Raw genomic sequence first — 26430 nt, forward strand, 5'->3', positions numbered from 1 at the left:
ATTTCTTCATACCACACTGGTTCCAATGCTGCCTTTCATGCCACTAATATCCCATACAGTTACTAATGGAAAGGGAATCAGACTAGAACTTCGGACTGGAGGATATTTTTCTTCCCATTGTGCTTGTGCTAACTCCTTAGCCACTGTTGCTTCTGGGCCAGAATCGAGGACTAGAGGACAGAGGTTCCAATTCAAGATAGGAAGCACGCTACAGTACATGTATTTGGAGATGGTTGACCTTGCCCCTGTGCACTCCATTGCTGCAGGGCTTGTGCTTTGGATTTGCCCTTTCAATAAAAGTGCATTTTTCACCGTGGAATGCAGAGTTTGCATGCTCTGATCAGTTCAGTCAACAGCTATTTGCCTTTCTTGTCCATACTCGCCTCACTAATCCCCTGCAGTTTAAATTAAGAGTTAAATGAATGTGATATCACAGCCAGGCTGCTAGATTAACACTCCCTACATTTTCAATTCTAAGCATAAATTCCATTCTGGCACATGATCACGTTAATGCATGTGTGTGTGTGTTGTCAACTATTGCCTGATTGCCCTGTTTCACTCTTTTTCTTTCGGTACAGCAGTTTTTTTTAAACTTCTACTGGACTGGAGAAATTCGATTATATTACAGCGACATCACGGAGCAAGGTCCATTAATTGGTGTCTTCACTAAATGCCTGGACCTCACTTTTGAGATGTACCATGGATTTTATAATGAATGTGATTATTACAGGTACGGGCAGAAACTAGCTATTCACTCATGGTCCACAGATCTGGTCAGGACAGGTGAGCTAATTTACCAAAAGGGCTGGACCATTGATCTGTGGACCACGAGTTCTAATCCCACCAGCGTAGTTGGGCAATATCAACTCAAGTAAGTAAATAATAACTGCAATGAAAGCTAGCATTAGTACAGAGAGCATGAATCCGGCATACTATTCTACAAGGAGTCATTAATACCTTTCAGAGATCCTCACACTGTCTGTTTCTACAATTGACTTCAGAATCTGAAGAAGGGTCTCGACCCGAAACGTCACCCATTCCTTCTCTCCTGAGATGCTGCCTGACCTGCTGAGTTACTCCAGCATTTTGTGAATAAATATCAGACCCACAATATTGTTGTCACCTATCTGCCTCTTGTGTTTAGTAACAATTACGGATGGATAATAAATCTTGAAGTCATAAGTAGAGAGTGATAGGAGCTGAATTAGGCCATTCGGCCCATCAAGTCCACTGCGACATTCAATCACGGCTGATCTATCTGTCCCTCCTAACCCCATTCCCCTGCCTTCTCCCCATAAATGCTGATGTTTAGATCAGCTTAGAGGTACAGCATGCAACTGGCCCTTCGGCCCACCGAGTTCACACCAACCATCACTCGTTCACACTCGTCCCACGTTACCTCACTTTCCCATCCACTCCCTACACACTAGGGAACCTTTTTATAAATGCTAATTAACCTACAATCCTGCATGTATTTGGGATGTGGGAGGAAACCAGAGCACCCAGAGGAAACACACACGGTCACAGTGAGAACATGGAAATCCACACAGACAGCACCCGAGGTCAGGATCCAACACGGGCTTCTGGCACTGTGATCTTTCCTATGAAAGAATGCACAATACAAAATAGAATAGTACTACATCTTATTGTTGGCCCAGTTAACAGAATGTCCCTGTGGTAAACCAAACGGATCAAGATTTGAGACCTTAAACAGATGGCAATTCGGCCAACCAATAATAATTGATATATAATGAAATCCTAATAAAAGGCCCACAGTATTCCTTTAATAGATTTCCTAACACTTGTCACAGTATAACCTGTTTTCCCAACGTTCCCTGTGTTTCACAGATTTAATGCCAAAATTCGCACCTTGGCCACTCCCTCTTCTCCCCTCTCCCATCAGGCAAAAGGTACAGAAGTGTGAAAATGCACACCTCCAGATTCAGGGACAGTTTCTTCCCAGCTGTTATCAGGCAATGTAACCATCCTACCACAACCAGAGAGCAGTGCTGAACTACTATCTACCTCATTGGTGACCCTCGGACTATCCTTGATCGGACTTTGCTGGCTTTACCTCGCACTAAACGTTATTCCCTTATCGTGTATCTGTAAACTGTAAATGGCTCGATTGTAATCCTGTAGTGTCTTTCTTCTGACTGGTTAGCACGCAACAAAAGCTCTTCACTGTACCTCGATACACGTGACAATAAACTAAACTGAATATCAGCTCACCATTTCTATGGGTTGAATGAGTAAGTGGATTTTCAATGGACGTGAAGCATAAGGAGCAGCTTACAATGTATTACTGCTCAGCTTGCAGTGAGACACACTGAAGCACCTTAAAGCTGCAGGGAGCAAACATGGGGATCCATCTAAACATCATCACATGTCAGTGGATGATTAGGAATTTAGGAGGAGTATTGCTAAAACAGCTGCATCAATTTATACCAGCGTTTCTCAACCTTTTTACCCTTGCGGAACCCTTGAAATAATTTTCATGTCTCAGGGAACCCCTACCTAAAAATTATTATATAACTTCTTTATTAATAATCTCTTTCTTTCTCTTTCATAAACTTAAAGTTCATAAGGCAAACAACACACATAAAGCTTTCATAAACTAACAAAAGTAAACATAAACGTACTTAAATTTTAAAAATCCATATAACTCCCCTAAATGATGGGCAAAAATTACTAAACATGGTGGGTGAATGACGGACTGTGCCTGCACGCCAGGAAGCACAGACAGGTCAGATGGAGACCGTGCGTGCGTCTGTACTAGAGTCAGTCACGTGTGATGATACACAAATCCGTCACGTACAGCTCCTGTCCACTGAGCACGAAAGGCAGTTTCACACGGGCGCTGTATAAACGTCGCTAAATATATTCCCTAGGATTATTATACTTTTAAATGATACTAGACCAAGTGGACCCGCAGGGCCCAAACCTCTCCTGCATTTGCACAGCACCCTCTACTCCCCTCTCCTCTCCCCCCCCTCACCCCCCCTCCTCTCCCCCCTCCCCCTCTCATCGCCCCACCCCAACCTCCCCCTCCCTCTTCCCCCTTCCCCCTCCCCCTCCCTCCCCACCTCCTCCCCTCCTCCTCCCTCCAACTCTCTCCCCCCTTCACCTCCCCCCTGCCCCTTTCACCTCCCCCCCACTCTATCCCCCTGTAGGCCCGGATGCCACCTGACGAAGGTTGTGTAGAAACCCGCCTCCTGGCCCGGGCGGCCGCCATTGGTGGCCGCTGGCTGGGTGAGGTCACGTGGGGCGCGGGGCGGTGATGTCACCCTTTGTCCCTTATTTGGGAGTGAAGAAGTTGGCAACCTTACTGAGGGGTGATCAATTTAGGCAGTGAAAACTGTTGGAGGCTTAGATAACGTGAACGGTCAAAATCGTTTTGTCATGAAAGGAGAATCAAAAACAATTGTGCACAGGTTCAAGGAGAGGGGGACAAGTCTAAGGGGGGGGAGGGGGGGGGGGAGGGGGGGGAGTCTGGGGGGGGGGAGTTTTGGTACACTCACTCACTACACTTAAAAGACATTTAGATAGGCACTTGAATTGACAAGGCGTAGAAAGGTACAGAGCCAAAGCCAGCACAGTTAGTGTAGATAAGGTCAGCATGGGCACAGTGGGCTGAAGGGCCTGTACAACTCCATGTTGCTATATCCAGCAATACAATGAGATTGACAAGTCGGGAATTCATAAGTTCACAAGTAGCTACCAACAGCAACAAAAATAGCTGGAACAGGATCGCTCATCCCTTACAGACTTACAAAGTCAGGTCACTTTGTCAGGGACAGTTTCTTCCCAGCTGTTATCAGGCAACTGCATCATCGCACCACAACCAGAGAGCAGTGCTGAACTACTGTCTACCTCATCGGTGACCCTCGGACTATCCTTGACCGGACTTTGCTGGCTTTACCTTGCACTAAACGTTATTCCCTTATCATGCATCTATACGCTGTAAATGGCCCGACTGTAATCATGTATTGTCTTTCCGCTGACAGAACAGCATGCAAGAAAAGCTTGGTACACGTGACAATAAACTGAACTGAACTTGAATCTCTGCTGCCTGGTCACACCCATGCTTTTACATAATGCCCTTCTGCAACAAATGACTTTGAATCTGCCCATTAAAACATTTGACAAACAAGCTGCTTGTCAGCTTCTGCCAGCAGCAATGTGGAGAATCACCACTGACTGAACCTCTACTGACGTATTCCATCCTGTGGGAAAGTTGTTTGTTCCCCAGAAACAGAGACAGCTGAACCACAGGAGCCCCTGTCACAGGAGGGGGTCGTTCTGACAGTCATGTCTGTGCCTCAAGCAATCCAAAACTAATACCACTGCTTACTCTCTTCCTGTATCCTTGATCTTCAAATGCAAGTCCACATTTCCGTCATTCTGATTCAACCATGACAAAGCATTCACAGTCAGGGGGAAAGGGGGAGGATAAGGGGGGGTTGAGGGGGGTAGAGTGGGGGGGGTGGGGAAAGGGGGAGGTGAAGGGGGAAGGGAGAAGGGGGAGGGGAGGGGGAGGAAGGGGGGAGGGGGATGGAGGGAGGGGGAGAGGGAGATGGGAGGGGGAAGAGGGAGGGGGAGAGTTTGGGGAGGGGAGAGGAGAATGGGAGGGGGAGAGGAGGGGGAGGGGGGCTTTTAGTTTAGTTTAGCCGACCAGCGATCCCTGCACATTAGCACTAATCCAACACCCACTGGGGACAATTTTTACATTTACCAAGCCAATTAACCTACAAACCTGCACGTCTTTGGAGTGTGGGAGGAAACCGAAGATCTCGGAGAAAACCCACGCAGGTCACGGGGAGAACGTACAAACTCCGTACAGACAGCGCCCGTAGTCGGGATGGAACCCGGGTCTCCGGCGCTGCATTCGCTGTAAGGCAGCAACTCTACCGCTGCGCCACCGTGACCACTTTTGGAATTGATTCCTTGGAACTGACTTCCTGAATATGTCTTTCCTTATTCAATCTAACAGAATCATTCATATTTTATAAAATAAACTCAATTATCTGTCCTTGTCTACCAAGTGCGAAAGTTCCCATTATAAATCTATAGTTTCCATCCAATCATCTTGAAGTATTAAATAATAATGGGCGGTCACAGTGGCGCAGCGGTAGAGTTGCAGCCTTACAGCGAATGCAGCGCCGGAGTCCTGGGTTCCATCCCGACTACGGGTGCTGTCTGTACGGAGTTTGTACGTTCTCCCCGTGACCTGTGTGGGTTTTCTCGGAGATCTTCAGTTTCCTCCCACACTCCATAGATGTACAGGTTTGTAGGTTAATTGGCTTAGTAAATGTAAAAAGTGTCCCTAGTGGGTGTAGGATAGTGTTAATGTGCGGGGATCGCTGGTCGATGCGGACCCGGTGGGCCGAAGGGCCTGTTTCCACGCTGTATCTCTAAACCAAACTAAACTAAATAGAACATTCGATGGTCTCCACATATTTTGTCAATGGTTACCTACAGTGTACAAATGTCTAATTATTTCTAACTCTTGAATTTAACTTGCCCATAATGAATACTCACATTAGCTTAGACTATTGTTTTTTACACTAATGTAAACAGTACTAAATTACTAAACAGTGTAAACAATAATAAATTACCACATGCCTAAAACAGTGTAACATCAAATACAACAAACTGTACAAAACAGCAGAATGCTGCAAGGTTGTCGTGCAAAGTCAGAGTAACGCAAGATAATATTAAAGTAAAATAATGGAGTAACCAAATGAGGACTAAGAGTAAGAATATTTGGCAGCTCCTCAGGGAATGAAGTGTGAAAGGTGATTGGCCCAGCAGTTGGATCGCAGTGAGGAAGAAGCTGATCTCGTCTGAACATCCAAACCCCTGGATCCTCTCCCACATGATAGGAGAGGAAAGGGAGTGGCCATTGTGTCAAGCATCCTTGACAAGCCTTCCTGCTGCTCTCATGCAACACACCATGAGGGGTGACACGGTGGTGCAGCGGTAGAGTTGCAGCTTTACAGCGCATGCAGTGCCAAGGACCCGGGTTCCATCCCGACTACGGGTGCTGTCTGTACGGAGTTTGTACGTTCTCCCCGTGACCTGCGTGGGTTTTCTCTGAGATCTTTGGTTTCCTCCCACACTCCAAAGACTTACAGGTATGTAGGTTAATTGGCTGGGTATAAATGTAATTTGTCCCTGGTGTGTGCAGGATAGTGTTAGTGTGCGGGGATCGCGGGTCGGTGCGGACTCGGTGGGTCAAAGGGCCTGTTTCCGCGCTGTATCTCTAAACTTAAAAGCTATACTAAGATGGACTGGATGGAAGGAGGAGAAGAACTTGTGAAAATATGGTCTGTGTTCACCACTCTCTGTAGGTTCAGATGTTCAAGGGCAGAACAGTTGCCACACCAGGCTGGGATGCATCCCTTCAGATTATGATAAATGGTTCACAGCTTTGAGATCCTTGTGGACATGCAGAATCTTCACAGATGCCTAACAAATTAAAAGTTGATCCCTGCACACTAACCCTGTCCTACACACGCCACGCGACAATTTACATTTACGCCAAACCAATTAACCTACAAACCTGTACGTCTTTGGGAGTGTGGGAGGAAACCAACGATCTCGGAGGAAACTCATGCAGGTCGCGGGGAGAACGTACAAACTCCGTACAGACAGCACCCGTGGTCAGGATTGAACCCGGGTCTCTAGTGCTGTAAGGCAGTAGCTGCTCCACCACGTTGCCCTGTTTACACTTATTCGTGTTGGTCAGAAATATCAGGACAGTTCCTGCAGGCTCAGCTATCTGATCAGTGAACATGCTCTGCACTCTATTCATTGTCATCGAGTTATACTGTGTAGAAACAGGGCTATCAGCCCAATACATCCATACTAGCCTACTTACCCATCGGCACTAAACCCATTGATCTGTCTGCGTGATGACCATACCTTTCTGTGCCTTCCCTATTCCAGTCTCTCAAACACAGTGACTGTATTCTAATCCACCGCTTTATTTAGCAGCGAGTTCCAAGTATTTATAAAATCTTTCCCAAAACTCTTTAAAACTCCTACCGCTCATTCTGCTCCGTCTCCTCCCTGTACACCTTCTGCCTCCCCCCAGCCATCAGAAGCTCCCACAATCCCTTGCCCTCATACACTACATCTACTCAGGCTGTCTGGCGCTTCGAAAAATAGTCCTCCCAGCTAAGAAGCCCTCTGCCCATCCATCACTAGACCTGTGAGTAGGGTTGCCAACAGTCCCGTATTAGCAGGGACATCCCATAATTTGGGCTAAATTGGATTGTCCCGTACGGGACAGCCCTGGTCCCGTATTAGGCCCGGACAGTGTAGGCCCGGACAGTGTAGGTCTGGAGGCCTGGGTGCTGCCTAACGGAGGTTGCATAGCAACCCGCCTCCCGACCCAGGCGCCACCATTGGTGGAGCGGGAGCACGTGGCCGCTGGCTGGTTGAGGTCACGTGGGGCGTGGCAGGAGTGAGATAGTTGGCACCCCTACCTGTGAGGCTTGCAGTTTTGATGAACCCATTCTTCCTTATTTTCCAATCTCACAGCAGCCTACACGACACACAGGCGAGAATCTAGGTCTTGGAATCAATAATATGTTTGTCCTGTTAAATGTCATTGTGAATAGAAATGGTGTGTTGGGATTTCATATCAAATTTTCAGACAGGACTGTGAAGTACCAGATAGACACACAATGCTGGAGTTACTCAGCAGGACAGGCAACATCTCTGGATAGAAGAAATGATCTGAAGAAGGGTCTCGACCGAAACATCACCCATTCCTTCTCTCCAGTGATGCTGCCTGTCCCGCTGAGTTACTCCAGCATTTTGTGATACCCTCGATTTGTACCAGCAGCTGCAGTTATTTTCCTACACAACCTCTGAATGATAGTAGTTTTGTTGAAGACATTCCGAGGGAATTAGAACAAGGATGAAGGAATGACAACACTTTTAAAGCCGTTGATTTCTCAGAGCTTTGGAAGATGGTGTGCAAACATGAAATAAGAGTTCACCGTTCAAAGTTCAGAGCACGCTCCACACAAACTGGAGCCAAGGTCCCAGCTATCCATCCTCAACTGGCTTCATGGTGAACCAGTGACTGTTGACATTGTCCCAGTCAGACTGAACTCTGGGCCATCTCTTCATCCGATCGGAATTATGGCTCTGCATGGGAACAAAAACACATATCCAACTGTTTCTCACTCACCCTTGAGCCTTTCTCTGGGAAACACTTGCATCCTGCACTACAGTCTCGCCCCTCACACTGTCCCCGTGATTCCGTCTTGTACCCCTGCAAGAGCAAGATAAGATACATTTCAACATTTGGAGCAGCACATCAAAGGGAATTTGAAATGTTACTAGACAAAGTGGACCCGTTGGGCCCAAACCTCTCCTGCATTGGTGCAGCACCCTGTCCTCCACTCCCCTCCTCTCTCTCCTCACCCCCCCCCCTCCCCTCTCCCTTCTCCCCCACTCCCCCCTTCCTCCTCCCCTCCCCTCCTTTTAAACTTTAAAATGTGAATAACTTTAAAAATATAACACTGATTTCAATAAAACTACCTGCATTATCACTAAAGTGACAATGGTGAGTAAGGTGGGCCTAAAATTGTCGCGCTATCGGGTACCGATTTGGCTGAAGTTCAGTCACTAGCAAGATAACAAACGAGAGTTTTAGTATATAGATTGTTCTAGCCCAGTATATCTAAACCTTTTGAGGATTCAGCTGGTAAAGGTATTGCACAATGCAGTACTGAGTCCACATGCATCACATTTGTCCACCTATCTATGTTGAATTAATTCATTGAGTCACAATTGGCCGGCCTGTGGATGTCAGATATTCTGCTGTTGAGTTTGGTAATGTGCTGTTTCCTAACACCTGTACATCTAAACTTACCCATGTGGTGTGGTACGGTTAATAATTCAAGCCAGCTGAATATAACATTCTTCCTTCAGTAACTGGTGCCAGAGTCGACATGGTTGGACACTTCAAATTCCTAAGAGTCAATATCACCAACAACTTCTCCTGGACCACCCATGTTGAAGCATCGACCAAGAAAGCACACCAACGCCTCTACTTCCTTAGAAGGTTTAGGAAGTTCACCATGTCCCCTACAACTCTCACCAACTTCTACAGATGCACCACAGAAAGCATTTTATCAGGATGTATCACAGCTTAGTTTGGGAACAGCTCCATCCAAGACCGAGAGAAGGGTTGAAAGGGTTACTTGAAGTTACAGAAATCAATATCTATATGTCTGTAACTATTTTGCATATCATTCATTCATTTGTACTATATTTCTCTATATCACCATCTATATCTCTCGTTTCCCTTTCCCCGACTCTCAGTCTGAAGATGGTGTTGACCTGAAATGTCACCCATTCCTTCTCTCCAGAGATGCTGCCTGTCCCACTGAGTTACTCTACCTTCGGTTTAAACCAGCATCCGCAGTCCCTTCCTATATGATGCTTGGCGTGACAGTGCAGAGTATAATTTGCGTGTGAATGTGGATGTAAATCTATATTCAACATCTTAATCTCAAAATTACTCGAAAAACAAAATGGCTGATATCAGAAAGGCGAGTGTGTAATAAAGGTGTGATCTTGCTCCATATTGTTGAAGAATGCACATTGAGCCTTTTGTACAAATAACTTAAATAGCACTTGTAAGGGAAAGCTAAATGCCGACAGCAAGGTAATCAAACACTACGAATCAGCCAGGAGGTTGTGCATGAGCTACAAGATCAGTTTATGACACAGGATCATGCTTATGGATGGCCAAGCAAGATTGGCCTATTTAGACTATTGATCTGATAAACATGCACAATTTATAGTCAAATCCAACTCTTTACAATGAGTCAAGTCAAGTCAAGTCTACTTTATTTGTCACATACACATACACGATGTGCAGTGAAATGAAAGTGGCAACGCCTGCGGATTGTGCTAAACTACAAAACAGAATAGAATTTTTTTTTTAACACAAAAAATAAGTTAATACAGTAAATTAAACTAGTCCCTGGTGATATGAGAGTTAACAGTCCTGATGGCCTGTGGGAAGAAACTCTGTCTCATCCTCTCTGTTTTCACAGCGTGACAGCGGAGGCGTTTGCCTGACCGTAGCAGCTGGAACAGTCCATTGCTGGGGTGATAGGGGTCCCCCCATAATGTTGCTGGCTCTGGATCTGCACCTCCTGATGTATAGGTCCTGCAGGGGGGCGAGTGTAATTCTCATAGTGCTTTCAGCCAAACGCACTACTCTCCGCAGAGCCTTCCTGTCCTGGGAAGAGCTGTTCCCAAACCAGATTGAGATGTTCCCGGACAAGATGCTCTCTACAGCCCCAGAGTAGAAGCACTGAAGGATTCAATGAGGAATAATTGAATCTATTGTCTATTGTCTATTGTCTAATAATCTTACATCAAAAATTGATTAAACTGATTCCTATATCTTTGCACTAATAGCTAACAGAGGTGAATAAAGGGCCTGTCCCACTAAGGCGATCTTTTTGGCGACTGCCGGCGACTGTCAAAGTCGTATCAGATCGCCAAACTTTTCTTTTACCCGACGACAATGACCACGACAATGCCAAGTCAGGTCGAGATTACATCGTCTCCTCAAACATCGCGAAATTCCCACGCTGTCAATGCCTCTCCGGCTTCCTGATTTTCGCTGAAATCACTGACAAGTCGGTAAGTAGTTGAGAGTTTTGAAATATAACATCTTGTATGGGTTACTTAAAAACCAAGCTTCACTGTAACAAGGCATAAACTGGATTGACTTCCAGTTTACTAATAGCAGTATTTTTGTTTTTAATTTAAAAAGTGGTTAAGTGGATTTTTGTGAAATGTGTGTGGACATTTTTTGAAAATGTACGGGAGATGCATATCTGGTTTCTGGGTTGCATATCTGGGTTGGGAGCCCACTTTAAATGTAATGGCTGATGGTCATAAGCATCGTGAAAATTCCCACGCTTACCTGACCGTCAAACTGTCGCCTCCAATCTACCTGTCAAATGTCTTGACGGTAAATAAATTGGTTAAACACAAGCATTTTATGGTATTTGGAAATGACTTTTTTTATTTGAATATTATGTGCTTCTAAATGCATCTAAGAGAACCTAGCAAACCTGGGGACAGCATGCGACAGCGCCCGCAATAATCAACGATACCTGGCGTCAAGCCAGCTGTCGTTGAGAAATTTCACTCCGGATGATTTCTCAGCGACGTGCTGAGATCCACTACGATTCTTGGAAGACTCCTCACGATCATGCCCGCGACACCCCGGCGAACTGTCGGCGACAGCCTAGTCACCGGCAGTCACCTTAAAATCACCTAAATGGGACAGGCCCTTAAGGCTGCAGGTATCACAAAAAGCTGGAGTAACTCAGTGGGTCAGGCAGGATCTCAGGAGAGAAGGAATGGGTGACGTTTCGGGTTCAGAAGAAGGGTCTCGACCCGAAACGGAGTCCGTGGAAGGGTTTCGACCCGAAATGTCACCCATTCCTTCTCTCCTGAGATGCCGCCTGACCTGCTGAGTTACTCCAGCTTTTTGTGATATCTTCGATTTGTACAAGCATCTGCAGTTATGTTCCTACATGAATAAGGCTGCAAGTACAATTCATGGTTAATGCAGAGTTAGTTCATGTTAAGTCATAGGTACATAATTAAGATGTTAGGTGGCGATTCGGGTCGAGACCCTTCTTCAGACTGAAGTCTGCCCCTCAGTCTGAAGAAGGGTCGTGACCCGAACATCACCTATCCCCTTTTCTCCAGAGATGCTGTCTGACCCGCTGAGTTACTCCAGCTTTTTGTGTCTATCTCTGGTTTAAACCAGCATCTGCAGTTCCTTCCTCTAACTAATTAAAGATGTTATTCTGAACTTCTCCGCACCGGTAATATATTCAGAACTGAACATGAACTTGGTCCTGACTGCACAGAAATTCGGTCAACCTGTTTGTTCTTGTAGACACTGAAACATCTTCTGTTCTTGGCATGAATGGAAGTGTAATTGGATGCAAGCAGCTGTGCTGCTTCTGAGGGATAAGTAAATCTGTGTCACTGACACACCCAACCCTCTCTGCCCCAGAGAGGCATTCTGTGCTTGGAGGCACATTGAACTGCAGATGTTGGAATTAAGAGCAAAACTGAGAGAAGGTGAGGAACTCATGGTGTCAGGCAGCATCTGTGGAGGGAATGGGGAGGTGACATTTTGGGTTGGGAAGAAGCCAGAGTGTCATCATCAGCCTGAAAAAGCCTATCCATTCCCTCCACAGATGCTGCCTGACTAGGGTTGCCAACATTCTCACTCCCAAATAAGGGACAGAAGGTGACGTCACCGCCCCGCGCCCCACGTGACCTCACCCAGCCAGCGGCCACGTGCTCCCGCTCCACCAATTGTGGCCGCCTGGGAAGGGAGGCGTGTTGCTATGCAACCTCCGTTAGGCGGCACCCAGATATCCGGGTCCTACACTGTCCGGGCCTACAGCGGCCCCCGGGCCTACAGTGTCCGGGCCTACACTGTCCGGGCCTACACTGTCCGGGCCTACAGCGGCCCCCGGGCCTACAGTGTCCGGGCCTACACTGTCCGGGCCTACACTGTCCGGGCCTACAGCGGCCCCCGGGCCTACAGTGTCCGGGCCTAAAGCGCCCCCCAGGCCTAATACGAGACAAGGGAATTTGTCAAGACAAATTTGTCGAGACAAGAGACAAGAGAGAGTTGGCAACCCTCTGCCTGACACCATTGAGTTCCTCAAGTAATCTGTGTTCTGTTGGTCATCACTCTTTTTCTGGCAACGCAGCCTCATGTCAAGGTGTATCAGGTGTCCAGGAGCTCTCTGCTGCCCTATGTTTATCATATAGAAGATATCAGCCAGAACCAGGTGACAGACAGGCATCAGGTCTTTTGGCAAGGAGTAAAACAAGAACTGACACAAATAATGACTCCCTACCACGTTGGACTATGGACATCCTTTTACACCATAATGGCCAAATCCTAAAGAATTAATTGTCTCTAAAGAAATGACCACTCCAACAGCATCAAAGATTTTCATGCCACCCCTCAAACAAAGTCATCAAAGTAGGGTCCTGACCCAAAACAACACTGATCCGTGTTCTCCACAGTTGCTGCCCGACCCGCTGAGTTACTCCAGCACTCTGTGAAACGTCACCTATCCATGTTCTCCACAGATGCTGCCTGACCCGCTGAGTTACTCCAACACTCTGTGTGTTTTTTGTTAACCAACATCCCCTGGAGATTTCTTGCCTCCAAAGTAAACCTTTGCATTTGTTTGGCACCTTTCACAAGGCGAGGACATTCCAAATTACAATACATCCAATTATTTAGTTTAAAATGTCTCGTTGTTATAATCATCGTCAAAACAATGGCAGTGCTGGCTCGAAGGACCAAATGGCCTCCTCCTGCACCTATTTTCTATGTTTCTATGCTAACAATGATAAATTTGCTACAGTGGCATTCACTGAGGGATAAATATTGACCAACATTGATTTATTCCCTTTGATACATCGATTTTCTTTTACTGTGATTCATAGTGACCCAGAAGATCAGGGAAGTCTTCGATGGATTTGATTGATGCTCCTACACTTCCTATTATCAGCTGTTCAATATTGGCCAGTTTATGTAGACAGTCTTCACATCAGTTCAAAGCCAATATTTCAGTTTATTATCTGTGGACGGGGGTTTTGTGCTGTTATGTGTTTTTTTGGCTTTTTTTTAGAGATATAGCGCAGAAACAGGCCCTTCGGCCCACCGGGTCCGCGCCGAACAGGGATCCCCACACATTAACACTATCCTACACCCACTAGGGACAATTATTTTTTACATTTGCCCAGCCAATTAGCCTACAAACCTGTACGTCTTTGGAGTGTGGGAGGAAACCGAAGAACTCGGAGAAAACCCACGCAGGTCACGGGGAGAACGTACAAACTCCATACAGACGGCGCCCGTAGTCGGGATCAAACCCGGGTCTTTGGCGCTGCATTCGCTGTAAGGCAGCAACTCTACTGCTGTGCCACCTTAGTTGACATAAGGCTGTACATAAGTTCAGTATCAAGTTGTTTATACAATCTAAAAAAATAACATATCTGACAACGTTGCATTCCTTCAATGCTACAATGGAATGTCGGCCTAGATTTTAATGTTAAAAAAATTGACTTAGATATCAGCCCCCAATATTCTGACTCAGAGGCAAATTGCTTCCAGCTGGTAATATTCCTGCTCCAAACATGTTCACACGACTCAAAGGGCCGAATGGCCTCCTCCTGCACCTATTGTCTATGTGACTCTCACTTTAACTGAGCCAAGTATCACTGGGACAGTATCGTACACTAACTCTCCTGGTAACCAATTACACTGTACAGAATAAAAGCAGAAAATAATGGGAAAACAAGGGTGGCACGGTGGCGCGGCGGTAGAGTTGCTGCCTTGCAGCGCCGAAAACCCAGGTTCCATCCTGACTGTGGGTGCTTGTCTGTACGGAGTTTGTACCTTCTCCCCATGACCTGCGTGGATTTTCTCTGAGATATTCAGTTTCCTCCCACACTCCAAAGACGTCCAGGTTTGCGAGTTAATTTGCTTGGTATAAGTGTAAATAGTCCCTAGTGTGTGTGTGACAGTGTTAGTGTGCAGGGATCGCTGGTCAGTGTGGACTCGGTGAGCTGAAGGGTCTGTTCCCACACTGTATATCTAAACTAAACTAAATAAACTACTGAACAAGTCAAACAACATTAACAGAACAGTTATCATTTCTGATCAGGGACTTCTTATCAGAGCTGGGAAAAATGTTCTGATGGGAGATTATTAAGTTGAAGTATTAGCTCTGTTCTTTGCTGATTTGACCTGGTCTGATGAGCATTCCTTGCATTTCCTGTCTCCATTTTAGATTTCCAGCAGCTGCACGGTTTTGTTGTCCAAACGTACAGGATCATAGATCAATAAGAAAAAGCTTATTCAGTAAGCCATGCGATGGGGGCTTGCTGCAAGCCCAGCCTCACAAAACCCATCCTGACACCTACACCACAGGGAGCATCTTCCCCACTGGTGGGTTTTACATTTCAATTTCAATTGCTTTTCCCCAAAATAAGTGAAGATTTTTCGCCTGTAATATAAATGGGCCAACATCATTCTCCTAAGTGTTGGTCATTGCTACACCACTTAGGAGCAGTGATTATCTCTCAGTATCTTTCATTATTGTGTGCAGTTTTGGTCTCCTAATTTGAGGAAGGACATCCTTGCTGTTGAGGCAGTGCAGCGTAGGATCACAAGGTTAATCCCCGGGATGGCGGGACTGTCATATGAGGAAAGATTGGAAAGACTGGGCTTGTATTCGCTGGAGTTTAGAAGGATGAGAGGGGATCTTATAGAGACGTATAAAATTATAAAAAGGACTGGACAAGCTGGATGCAGGAAAAATGTTCCCAATGTTGGGGGAGTCCAGAACCAGGGGCCACAGTCTTGGAATAAAGGGGAGGCCATTTAAAACCGAGGTGAGAAAAAACTTTTTCACCCAGAGAGTTGTGAATTTGTGGAATTCTCTGCCACAGAAGGCAGTGGAGGCCAATTAACTGGATGTATTTAAAAGAGATTTGATAGAGCTCTAGGGGCTAGTGGAATCAAGGGATATGGGGAGAAGGCAGGCACGGGTTACTGATTGTGGATGATCAGCCATGATCACAATGAATGGCGGTTCTGGCTCGAAGGGCCAAATGGCCTCCTCCTGCACCTATTTATTATGTTTCTATGTTTCTATTAATAAAGTTGAGACTGCTACACATACCGCCAATACAACTCAGAGGCCTTGACTGGGTCAGGGTGTGAAAGCTATTGCGTGGGCGGAACAACTTATCACACTAAAAATCGTTGTTCCTTTAAGGGCTTGGTGCCATGGCAGACTGAGGATTACAGCAAGAGGACTCTCGCGTACCAGTCTGCACTCTCTGACCTACTTTGGTGAGGACTTAGCACAAGTTTCCTAGAATTATTAGCCCAGCAGAGTTAGAAATATTTCAATGGCATCTTTGTTGTCTAGAACCTTCCCTGCATTTTTGCGCCTTACTCCACTGTCTTCAACACATGGCATTAACAAGGAAAAATGAGCTCCAAACATAGGTTGTGAACGTGGCGCACCCGTGGAGTTGCTGCCTTGCAGTGTCAGAGACACCCAGGATCCATCCTGACTACGGGTGCTGTCTGTACACACTTTGTACCTTGGCCCCGTGACCTGCGTGGGTTTTTTCCGGGTGCTCCGGGTTTCCTCACACACTCCAAAGACGTACAGGTTTGTAGGTTAATTGGCTTGGTATAATTGTAAATTGTAAATTGTCCCTAGTGTGTGTAGCATAGTGTTAGCGTGTGGGGATCGCTGGTCGGTGTGGACTCAGTGGGACGAAGGGGCTGTTTCTGCACTGTATCTTTAAACTAAACTAAACTAATATAATGGTAACATAGATGTAACCAGACAATAAAGGTGACAGTACAGATATCGTTCTTTGCTGGTGGCATCTATTGTGGATTATCATCATGTAAGCTACTTATGATGATTAGGGGCTTGACTGCCTCATTTAATTAATACATTTTATTGTATAAACTTTAAGAATCTTTCTGTAAAAATAAAAAAAATAAAAATGTGTAAATCTAGCTTCTAACTCTTTATAGATATGAGCACGTATCATCCCAAATGAAACGCTGGATCTCACAATCACCTCCTCGTTGTCAATGTTCAATTCAATGAAGATTGATCAATATTGATTTATTCCCTTTGATACATCATTTTTCTTTGAATGTGATTCACAGTGGCCAAAAGGAAACACTGGCAAAGTCTTCCGAGGATTCTGATTGAAGCTCCAACCATTCCTACAATCTGCTGCTAAACTCAATATTGGCGAATTTATGTGGTCACAGAATGATATCAGTTAAATGCCAATATTTCAGTTGATTAATGGCCCCATAGCAGAAGTGTCCACGTAGCGGGGCTGGAAACTGGAAGTGTCCTGAGCTAATTCTGCTACCACCATCGTCTACAAGTGAGGCTCCCACTGATTGTCACCGGAAGCTTGCGCCCTTTTCACGACAGACGATGACAGTGATGTAACATTTGAATGATGGACCCAAAAGAAGAAGAGAAGTTGATCAACGTAGTTTAGTTTAGAGATACAGCGTGGAAACAGGCCCTTCGGCCCACTGGGACTGCGCCGACCAGCGATCCCCGCACATTAACACTATCCTACACGCACTGGGAACAATTTTTACATTTACCAAGCCAGTTAACCCTCAAACCTGTACGTCTTTGGAGTGTGGGAGGAAACCGAAGATCACGAAGAAAACCCACGCAGGTCACGGGGAGAACGTACAAACTCCGTACAGACAGCGCCCGTAGTTGGGATCGAACCCGGGTCTCCGGCGCTGTATTCGCTGTAAGGCAGCAACTCTACCACTGCGCCACCGTGACCACCCTATATAAGTACATATAATGGACATATAATGTACTTATATAGTGTCTTTAAAATGTATCTGAGAGGAATGTAAACTAACAAAGGTAGACAGAAAATGCTGGAATAACTCAGCGGGACAGGCAGCATCTCTGGAGAGAAGAATAAACAAACAAAGTTGGTCTTTAACCAAGTTTGGGCAGATGACCAAATGTTTTGGTATAAGAGAACAGCTCTTTCCTCGAACAGCAACGGGCAGACCAAAGGGCCACCAAATCTGTGGAATTCTCTGCCTCAGAAGATCCACATCTTTGCAGCTCTGGATTCTCTGGATGCTTTCAAGAGAGAGTTAGATAGAGCTCTTAAAGATAGCGGAGTCAGGGGAGTGGGCAGGAACGGGGTACTGATTGTGGATGATCAGCCATGATAACAGTGAATGGCGGTGCTGGCTCGAACGGCCGAATGGCCTCCTCCTGCACCTAATGTCTATTGTCTATGGTCTATTGACTGTTGTCTAAGAGGTAAATTTTTAAGGAACTTAAAGGAGGAAAGTGAGGAAGGGATGCAAACAGGTTTAAGGAAGGAATTCCAAGCTGAGGGCAGTTAATGACAATGTGAATGCAGGAGGGATTACAATCCGGATGCTCAAGAAGGCAGAATTGGAGGAATGCCCATGTGCCAGAGATTTATTAGGTTGGAGGACATGGTGAGAGGGCACGATCTTGGATGTGCTTGAAAGCATTCAGAACTGAGGCATGACTTCACCAGGAGCCACTGTACGTTTGGCGCAGGGACAGGGCTTAGAGCAAGTTCGGGCTTGAGCTGCAAAGATGTGGATCGTTTCAAAACTACAGATCAGGAGGTTAGACAGGAGTGAAGTCTCAATGACAAAGACTGAAGGCTCCATTAGAGGAGCAGAAAAGGGGGCAGAGCTAGCTGATACAGCTGATTACTAGAAGGCATAGCTTTAAGGTGAGAGAGGCAAAGTTTAAAACCGATATGCATGGCAAGTTCTTTGTGCATGCAGAGAATGGTGGGTACTTGGAACATGGTGCCAGGGGTGGTGGTGGAGGCAGATACAGTAGTGGCATGAGAGGCTTTTAGAGAGGCATGTGGAAACAACAAGACTGGAGTAGTTTGGTATCACATTCAACGTGGACATTATGGGCCCACGGGCCTGTTCCTGCACCACACTGTCCTATGCTCGTTCATGACGGAGAAAATAACAGGTGTGCTTCAGTTCAAAAATACATCCTCTTCATAAAAATTGCAAATATGATCAAGCACATACTGGGGGTGCCAACTATCTCACTCCCAAATAAGGGACAAGGTGACGTCACCGCCCCGCGCCCCACGTGACCTCACCCAGCCAGCGGCCACGTGCTCCCGCTCCACTAATGGTGGCCGCCTGGGCCGGGAGGCGGGTTGCTACGCAACCTCCGTTATGCAGTGCCTGGAGCCTCCGGGCCTACACTGTCCGGGCCTACAGCGCCCGGGCCTACAGCATCCGGGCTTACAGCGCCCCTCCCGGGCCTAATATGGGACAAGGGCTGTCACGTACAGGACAAGCCAATTTAGCCCAAAATACGGGATGTCCCGGCTAATACGGGACAGTTGGCAACACTAGCACATATGCCTGGACGGACTGCAGCTTGCAGACATGGACTGCTCTTTGCACAGGAAGACCAGCAGGTCTCGGGCAGACCAGAGGGCCACCTTTCACTGAGTTGACGACATGCCAGTAGCAGTTCGCAGCGTGTGTGCCTGGGAACGAGCTGGGAATGTGCACAGAGTTCTGTGTTCAGAGAGACTTTTCTGAGGGCCAGACACATCCTCTTAAGCTCATCTCGGGGTCAAAGGTTCCAGATCAACTTCAGACAGTTCCAAGAATCAACAGCGCTGGAGTCAAGCTGGAAAAGCAGGCCAGTGTGTGCAACAGAGGATGTAAGCACCAGGGAGTTACAGGGGCAGTCAGTCAGCCAACCAAAAGCACAGTCAATGATCCCTATCTGTTCAAGGCTTGGGTCATTAGAGAGGTAACACTGAGAGAACATCCTTGAAGCAACAGTAACTAATTATAACCAACTGCAACTGCAAGACTACCATGGGAAAGAATAGCTCTCAATTAACAAAAATAATTAAGAAAAAAGGGAGAAGGGAAAAGAAAATAAATAAATGACTAAAAGCAAAAGCAAAAGGGTAAATGTAGCACGTATAATCAACCCCCACGATAGATATGGATCATGCACAGTGCATCGAAGAGGGACACAACAAGCTGGAGCAACTCAGCGGGTCAGGCAGCATCACTGGAGAGAAAGAATAGGTGATGTTTCAGGTCGAGACCCTTCTTCAGACTGAGAGTCAGGGAAAAGGAAAACGAGAGATATAGACGGTGATGTGGAGAGATATAGAACAAATGAACGAAAGATATGCAGAAAAGTAACGATGATAAAGGAAACAGGCCATTGTTAGCTGTGTGCTAGGTAGTGTTGCCAACTGTCCCATATTAGCCGAGACATCCCGTATTTTGGGCTAAATTGGTCTGATCCATACGGGACCGCCCTTATCCTGTATTAGGCCCGAAGTCGCTGTAGGCATGGACGCTGTAGGCCTGGACAGTGCAGGTCCAGACAGTGTAGGTCCGGACAGTGTAGATCCAGACAGTGTAGGCCTGGACAGTGTGGGCCTGGACAATGCAGGTCTGGACAGTGTAGGTCCGGACAGTGTAGGTCTAGACAGTGTAGGTCTAGACAGTGTAGGTCCGGACAGTGTGGGCCTGGACAATGCAGGTCCGGACAGTGTAGGTCTAGACAGTGTAGGTCCGGACAGTGTGGGCCTGGACAATGCAGGTCTGGACAGTGTAGGTCCGGACAGTGTAGGTCCAGACAATGTAGGTCCAGGCAGTGTGGGTCCCGATAGTGGAGGTCCGGACAGTGTAGGTCCAGACAGTATAGGCCTGGACACTGAAGGTCCAGAGGCCTGGGTACCTCCTAAAGGAGGTTGCGTAGCAATCCGCCTCCCGGCCCGGGCGGCCACCATTGGTGGGGCGGGAGCATGTGGCCGCTGGCTGGGTGAGGTGGGGCGCAGGGCAGTGAAGTCACCTGGTCCCTTATTTGGGAGTGAGATAGTTGCCATCCCTAGTGCTAGGTGAAAACGAGTTACAGACAATGAGACTCAACGGGACGACTTTGAAGCTGGTGCGACTTGGGTGGGGGAGGGGTGGAGAGAGAGGGAATGCAGGGGTTACTTGGGTGGGGGAGGAGTGGAGAGAGAGGGAATGCAGGGGTTACTTGGGTGGGGGAGGGGTGGAGAGAGAGGGAATGCAGGGGTTACTTGGGTGGGGGAGGGGTGGAGAGAGAGGGAATGCAGGGGTTACTTGAAGTTAGAGAAATCAATATTCATACCGCGATGCAAAGTGCACCTAAGCCTTTATTTCTCCCTGTGCTGCCCCGCGTTCAGTCCGAAATAAACTACCAGGTACAAAGCCATGCAAATGCCTCGATGCAAAGCCATGTCATCGAGATGGATTCTCCTGAAACTGTCGTTTTAAAAACAGATCATGTCAGGCACCAAGTGCAAAAAGCAGTGTCTCACTTTACACTTCAGCAAAATAAAATAAAATATCTATTTATATTCTGACATGAGAGCGCGGAGACATGTGGCTCGGAGTGTGTAATCCCTCTGAAGTGACTCACTATAAACAATAGCTTTTTTCAGTGTTAAAGTAAACAGCCTTCTGGCAAGGCCTGGCAGACCAGTAATCCACACCAACCCATTCTCAGGTGCTGATGAATCAGGGTCGTGCTAATAACACAAATGACATGCAGTGGGAAACTGAAAGGTTCAGGTGAAAGGACAGAAAACTGCAGATGCTGGTTTACATCGAAGGTAGACACAAAAGGCTGGAGTAACTCAGCGGGTCAGGCAGCATCTCTGGAGAGAAGGAATGGGTGACGTTTCGGGTCGAGACCCTTCTTCAGAGTGAGAGTCAGGTGGAAGACTGGTTTTGAAATCTTGCCCAGTATAATTAACCACTGACATCATTCATCACCACAGATGGCTGAGAGACCAAGTCAATTGATATTTTTATGGCGGAGGTTGACAAATTCGTGATTAGTGCGGGTGTCAGGGGTTATGGGGAGAAGGCAGGAGAATGCGGTTGAGATGGAAAGGTGGATCAGCCATGAGTAAGTGGTGGAGCAGGCTTGATGGGCCGAATGGCCTAATTCTGCTCCTATAACTTATGAACATGAACAGGGAGTAAAATCTGGCAGCACAGACTGTAGAGGCAGAGACATGCCAGGCCAAATGGCCTCTTTCTGTGTTGTGTTATTCTGTGATATCAGACTGCTTTGCTTTCCTGAACATGGTTGCTTCTGTGGATTAAAATATTCTGCGTCCAAAAATTGTAAGGATAGAGTTTGGATAAGAGAGATCGACATCGGAGCTGGCCCTATCACCCACAGTCCATGCTCCCTGTGCATGGGGAGAGGGTGGGGCGGAAGATGTCCTGGTTGGGTTGCTCCTGGGCCTGGCCAAGATGGCCATCCACGAGTCACGGCGCCAGGCGGAAGAGGGCTCTGCCCGAGACGGCTGCCTGCCCCTTTTCTGGGGTTACGTCCGTGCCCGGGTGACGTTAGAGAGGGACTACGCGCTGTCCACGGGCACCCTGGGGGATATCTGGGACCGCTGGGCACTGTTGAATGCTTCCTTGACAAGGAGTGTAAGATAATTGTATGATAGTTTTATTGTTTGTCTTGTATTATGGTGGTGGGCTCTGTTTTAGCTTTATTATTTTAATATTTGAATAAATATTTGTGATTTTTAAAAACAGTGTCTATGTTGATCATGATGTCAATTTAAACTGCACGACTGCCTGCACGCAGTCTATATCACTCCATTGCATGACTGCTTATGTGCCTGACAAGATGCCTCTGAGCTGTTACTGTTGTCTCAGCTTCCACCACGTCCCCAGGTAGCCTGTTCCTGGCACCTGCCACACGGTACAAATCTCCAAGAAGCTTTCCCTCTCCCATACTAAGGTTGTGTCCTCCAGTATTTGACATTTCCCATCCTGGCAAAAAAGACGCTTGCCGGGTCAGACAGCATCTCTGGAGAAAAGGAATAGGTGGCATTTCGGGTCGAGACCCTTCTTCCAACTCCAGCATTTTCTATCTATCTTCGGTGTAAACCAGCATCTGGAGTTCCTTCCTACACTACACATGGAGATATAGTGGTATGAAGACATGTGGAATGATTGCTCCTGTTGGTCAGGGCACTGAGTGGAAAGGCTAAGAGGTCATGTTGCATATGTATAAATCTTTGTTTGGGTCACATTTGGAATGTGCAGGTCTGGTTGCTGCATTGCATGATGGATGTGCAGACTTTGGAAAGGTTCAGAGGAGATTTGCCAAATGTTGCCTGCATTAGACAGTTAACCATAAGGAGTTCTGGACTAACTTGAATTGTTTTCTCTAGAGTATGTAAAATAATGAGAGGCATAGACAGAGTAGATAGACAGAGTCTTTTTGTGTAGGAAGGAACTGCTGATGCTGGTTTAAACTGAAGGTAGACACAAAAGGCTGGAGTAACTCAGCGGGTCAGGCAACATCTCAGAAGAACATGGATAGGTGATGTTTCAGGTTGGCTTCTTCCAAAGAAGCATCCTTGCCCGTAACATCACCTGTCCATGCTTTCCAGAGATGATGCCTGACCTGTTGAGTTACTCCAGCACTTTGTGTCTTTAATTGTAAACAAGCATCTGCAGTTCTCCATCTTCCACCATCATTTCCCCAGCTCACAAAACCTAACAATAATTTGCTCATTGGTATGGAAATTGGGGACAATTAAACTAATGCTTCCATGTAGATGGGATTGAGTGCAGGCTGTTTTATCACCCTGCGATTTTAATCTCTGTTGACCTCCCTGGAAAATAATATAGGGCAGAGTTTGAAAACAAATGGCCTCATGAGTTTCTCACCCAACAATGAATTTGGTTAAAGTTATCCTACTATATCACCACTGACAAAATGTAGAAATTATCCGGAACTGGAAGGTAAAAGGATTCACAATAAAACTCCTTGCTTTAAATTAGTGTAAGAATATACATTTGAAATTAGTCAGTCTATACATCTTGGGTAGCACAGTGGTGCAGCGGTAGAGTTGCTGCCTTACAGCGAATGCAGCGCCAGAGACCCGGGTTCCATCCCGACTACGGGTGCTGTCTGTACGGAGTTTGTACGTTCTCCCCGTGACTACGTGGGTTTTCTCCGAGATCTTCGGTTTCCTCCCACACTCCAAAGACGTACAGGTATGTAGGTTAATTGACTTGGTAAATGTAAAAATTGTCCCTAATGGGTGTAGGATAGTGTTAATGTGTGGGGATCGCTGGTCGGCGCGGACCCGGTGGGCCGAAAGGGCCTGTTTCCACGCTGTATCTCTAAACTAAACAAAATCTTGATCTGAATCTCTCAACAATCTTCTGTGAGGGTCGACAATGCCATTCATTGTGGTGAAGTGCAAGTGCAGTTACTAATTGTCACACCTAAAACCTTCCCTATATTATTACGATTTTCTCTCCTTTACACGATTATCTAATTCCCTTCTGGAAGCTACGACGGGATCCATAACAAACATCTGCAGGGCATTATTTTCAGACTGTTTGAGGAGGTTTCTCTCATGTCTCCTCTGATTATTCTCCCTCACGTCTGTTGCCTCTGGCCACTGTAGTTAATGGAAAGTTAATTTTTCTTTCACTATATTGATCCCTGAAAATAACAATTTTTAAAAGGTGGGCCACACTTTATCAGGATTTACCCTTGGAGGAAGCAGTTTCAGTGGAAGCTTCGTTCACTTTCACTGTTGTTAGGGGCCGGTGCAGTTGTGATCTCCAGAGGGAGGAGCAGTGTGAACTCGGGCAGTTTAATCAGCTTTGACACATGCGTCTCACGACTGCCCTGGCGTCAGCCCTGCCTGCCAATGTTGAGGAAATGCGATCCGGAGGAAGTGGGATGCAACCCATTTGTCACAGGGACTCATGGAACTGTAGGAGCACTCGTTCCCCAGCCAGGGTAGCACGAAGTGGAAGTGGGCAAGATCCAGCATGACCATGTTAACCGTGTGAGGGTCTGTCTGCCATACTGCATTGAATGTATGCAACGTGTAGCTCTTCTCACCTGCACACCTCCCCTCAGTCACCTGAAAGTGCTGATTTATGAGTTGCTGGGTCCTTTCCAGCCAACTGAAGCAGTCATCGTTTGCAGAGTAAGCCAGGGTATACCAGTGCATTTACTTCCCCTTCTCCAGTGTCTCACAGTAGGGTCAGCATCAAGAACCCGCTTACAATGGAAACATGCTCTTTCCATGCCCTGACTCTTAAACTAGAAGTGCCTGATAAATAGGGGTGCCAACTTTCTAACTCCCAAATAAGGGAGTAAATGTGACATCACCGCCCACGCCCCACATGACCTCACCCAGCCAGCGGCCACGTGCTCCCGCACCACCAATGGTGGCTGCCCGGGCCGGGAGGCAGGTGCTACGCAACCTCCGCTAGGCGAACAATCTCGGCCCCACTCCCTGAACACAATCCGTTAGCCTACAGTGTCCGGGCCTACAGCGGCCCCCGGGCCTACAGTGTCCAAGCCTACAGTGTCCAGGACTACAGCGGCCCCCGGGCCTACAGTGTCTGGGCCTAATGCGGGAAAAGGGCGGTCCCGTACGGGACAAACCAATTTAGCCCAAAATATGGGATGTCCCGGCTAATACGGGACAGTTGGCAACCCTACTGATAAATGCAGAAACAAGGATCTGCAGATGCTGGTTTATACAAAAGGACACAAGGTGCTGGAGTAGCTCAGCGGGTCAGGCATCATCTCTGGAGAACACGGATAGGTGACATTGTGGGTTCTACAGTCCCATTATGGGGGGAGGGGGAGAGACAGCTGGGATTGGGCCCTCCCTCTATGATGGGCTGAATGGCCTAATTCTACTCCCTTTTCCTACAAATTTATGAACACCCCTCACTTACAATGTGTCCCCACCCAAAATGTCACCTATTCATGTTCTTCAGAGATACTGCCTAATCCACTGAGTTACCCCAGAACTTAGTGTCCTATTTTGCCTGCCAAATATGAAAGGGTGATCTCTAATGAGGGGAAATGTCAGTGTTGGTAATTATCCTATTGTCTGCTTTTATTGCCATTATGGCAAAGATGTTGAACAGACAAAACATCGAATATAGATACACGTCTTAACATTGTGAAATGTTACCAGGTGCTTAGCAACAGAAACAAAGTTTGGCGCCTAACTACATGTCGATGGCGATCAAAGAAATCACTTCCACAGAGCAGCTTGGAAGGGGTTATTATCTTTAGTGTACATAGTGTTCGGTAGATTCCAAGAAATAATTTAAATGCCTTAAGCACGATCATTGATCAAATGAACGACAATAAAATGACAGGTCAAAAATGGTAGGATTTAACGATGCTTCCAACACAAAAGTATTTTTTATAATTCTTTGAAGCTCTCCACCATTTCAACCTGTATACCACAGGTATACAGCAGCATAGTCCATTTGTCCTTTTGTTCCTTCACAGCTGGAGGGTTATCAATGGCAGACACAGAATGCTGGAGTAACTCAGCAGGTCAGGCAGCATCTCGGGAGAGAAGGAATGGGTGACGTTTCGGGTCGAGACCCTTCTTCAGACCTGGTTTTAACCAGAATCTGCAGTTTTTTTCCTATCTACCTTCAGTTTTAACCAGCATCTGCAGTTTTTTTCCTACACGTGTTATCAATGGCAATGGGAGCCAGATCACAAAATACAAAGGAGGCTGATACTGGAAATGTTACCAAGTGCCCTTGTATTTTACAGTGAAACAGAAGGCTTGAAGGCATTCAACAGGTCCAGCACTGCAGAATCAAGAGCCCAGTTTCTTCGAACCAAACACGCACACAGTCTTGCATTCTCTACTGCTGGACTCATTGGGGTTAATTGG

At 46.7% G+C, this 26430-nt stretch overlaps 1 protein-coding gene across 4 annotated transcripts in view; it reads right to left on the reverse strand.

Annotated features, from left to right (window-relative positions):
- col4a6 (collagen, type IV, alpha 6) overlaps nt 1-26430 on the reverse strand; it is a 409834-nt gene that overhangs the window by 271301 nt on the left and 112103 nt on the right. For all 4 annotated transcript variants that reach the window (XM_078412091.1, XM_078412093.1, XM_078412090.1 and 1 more), the window contains exon 4: nt 8207-8290. In XM_078412091.1, coding sequence (XP_078268217.1) covers nt 8207-8290 — 84 coding nt within the window. The remainder of the gene's footprint in view (nt 1-8206; nt 8291-26430) is intronic.

The sequence above is a fragment of the Rhinoraja longicauda genome, chromosome 15 (assembly GCF_053455715.1).
Source record: "Rhinoraja longicauda isolate Sanriku21f chromosome 15, sRhiLon1.1, whole genome shotgun sequence".
NCBI classification, from domain to species: domain Eukaryota; kingdom Metazoa; phylum Chordata; class Chondrichthyes; order Rajiformes; family Arhynchobatidae; genus Rhinoraja; species Rhinoraja longicauda.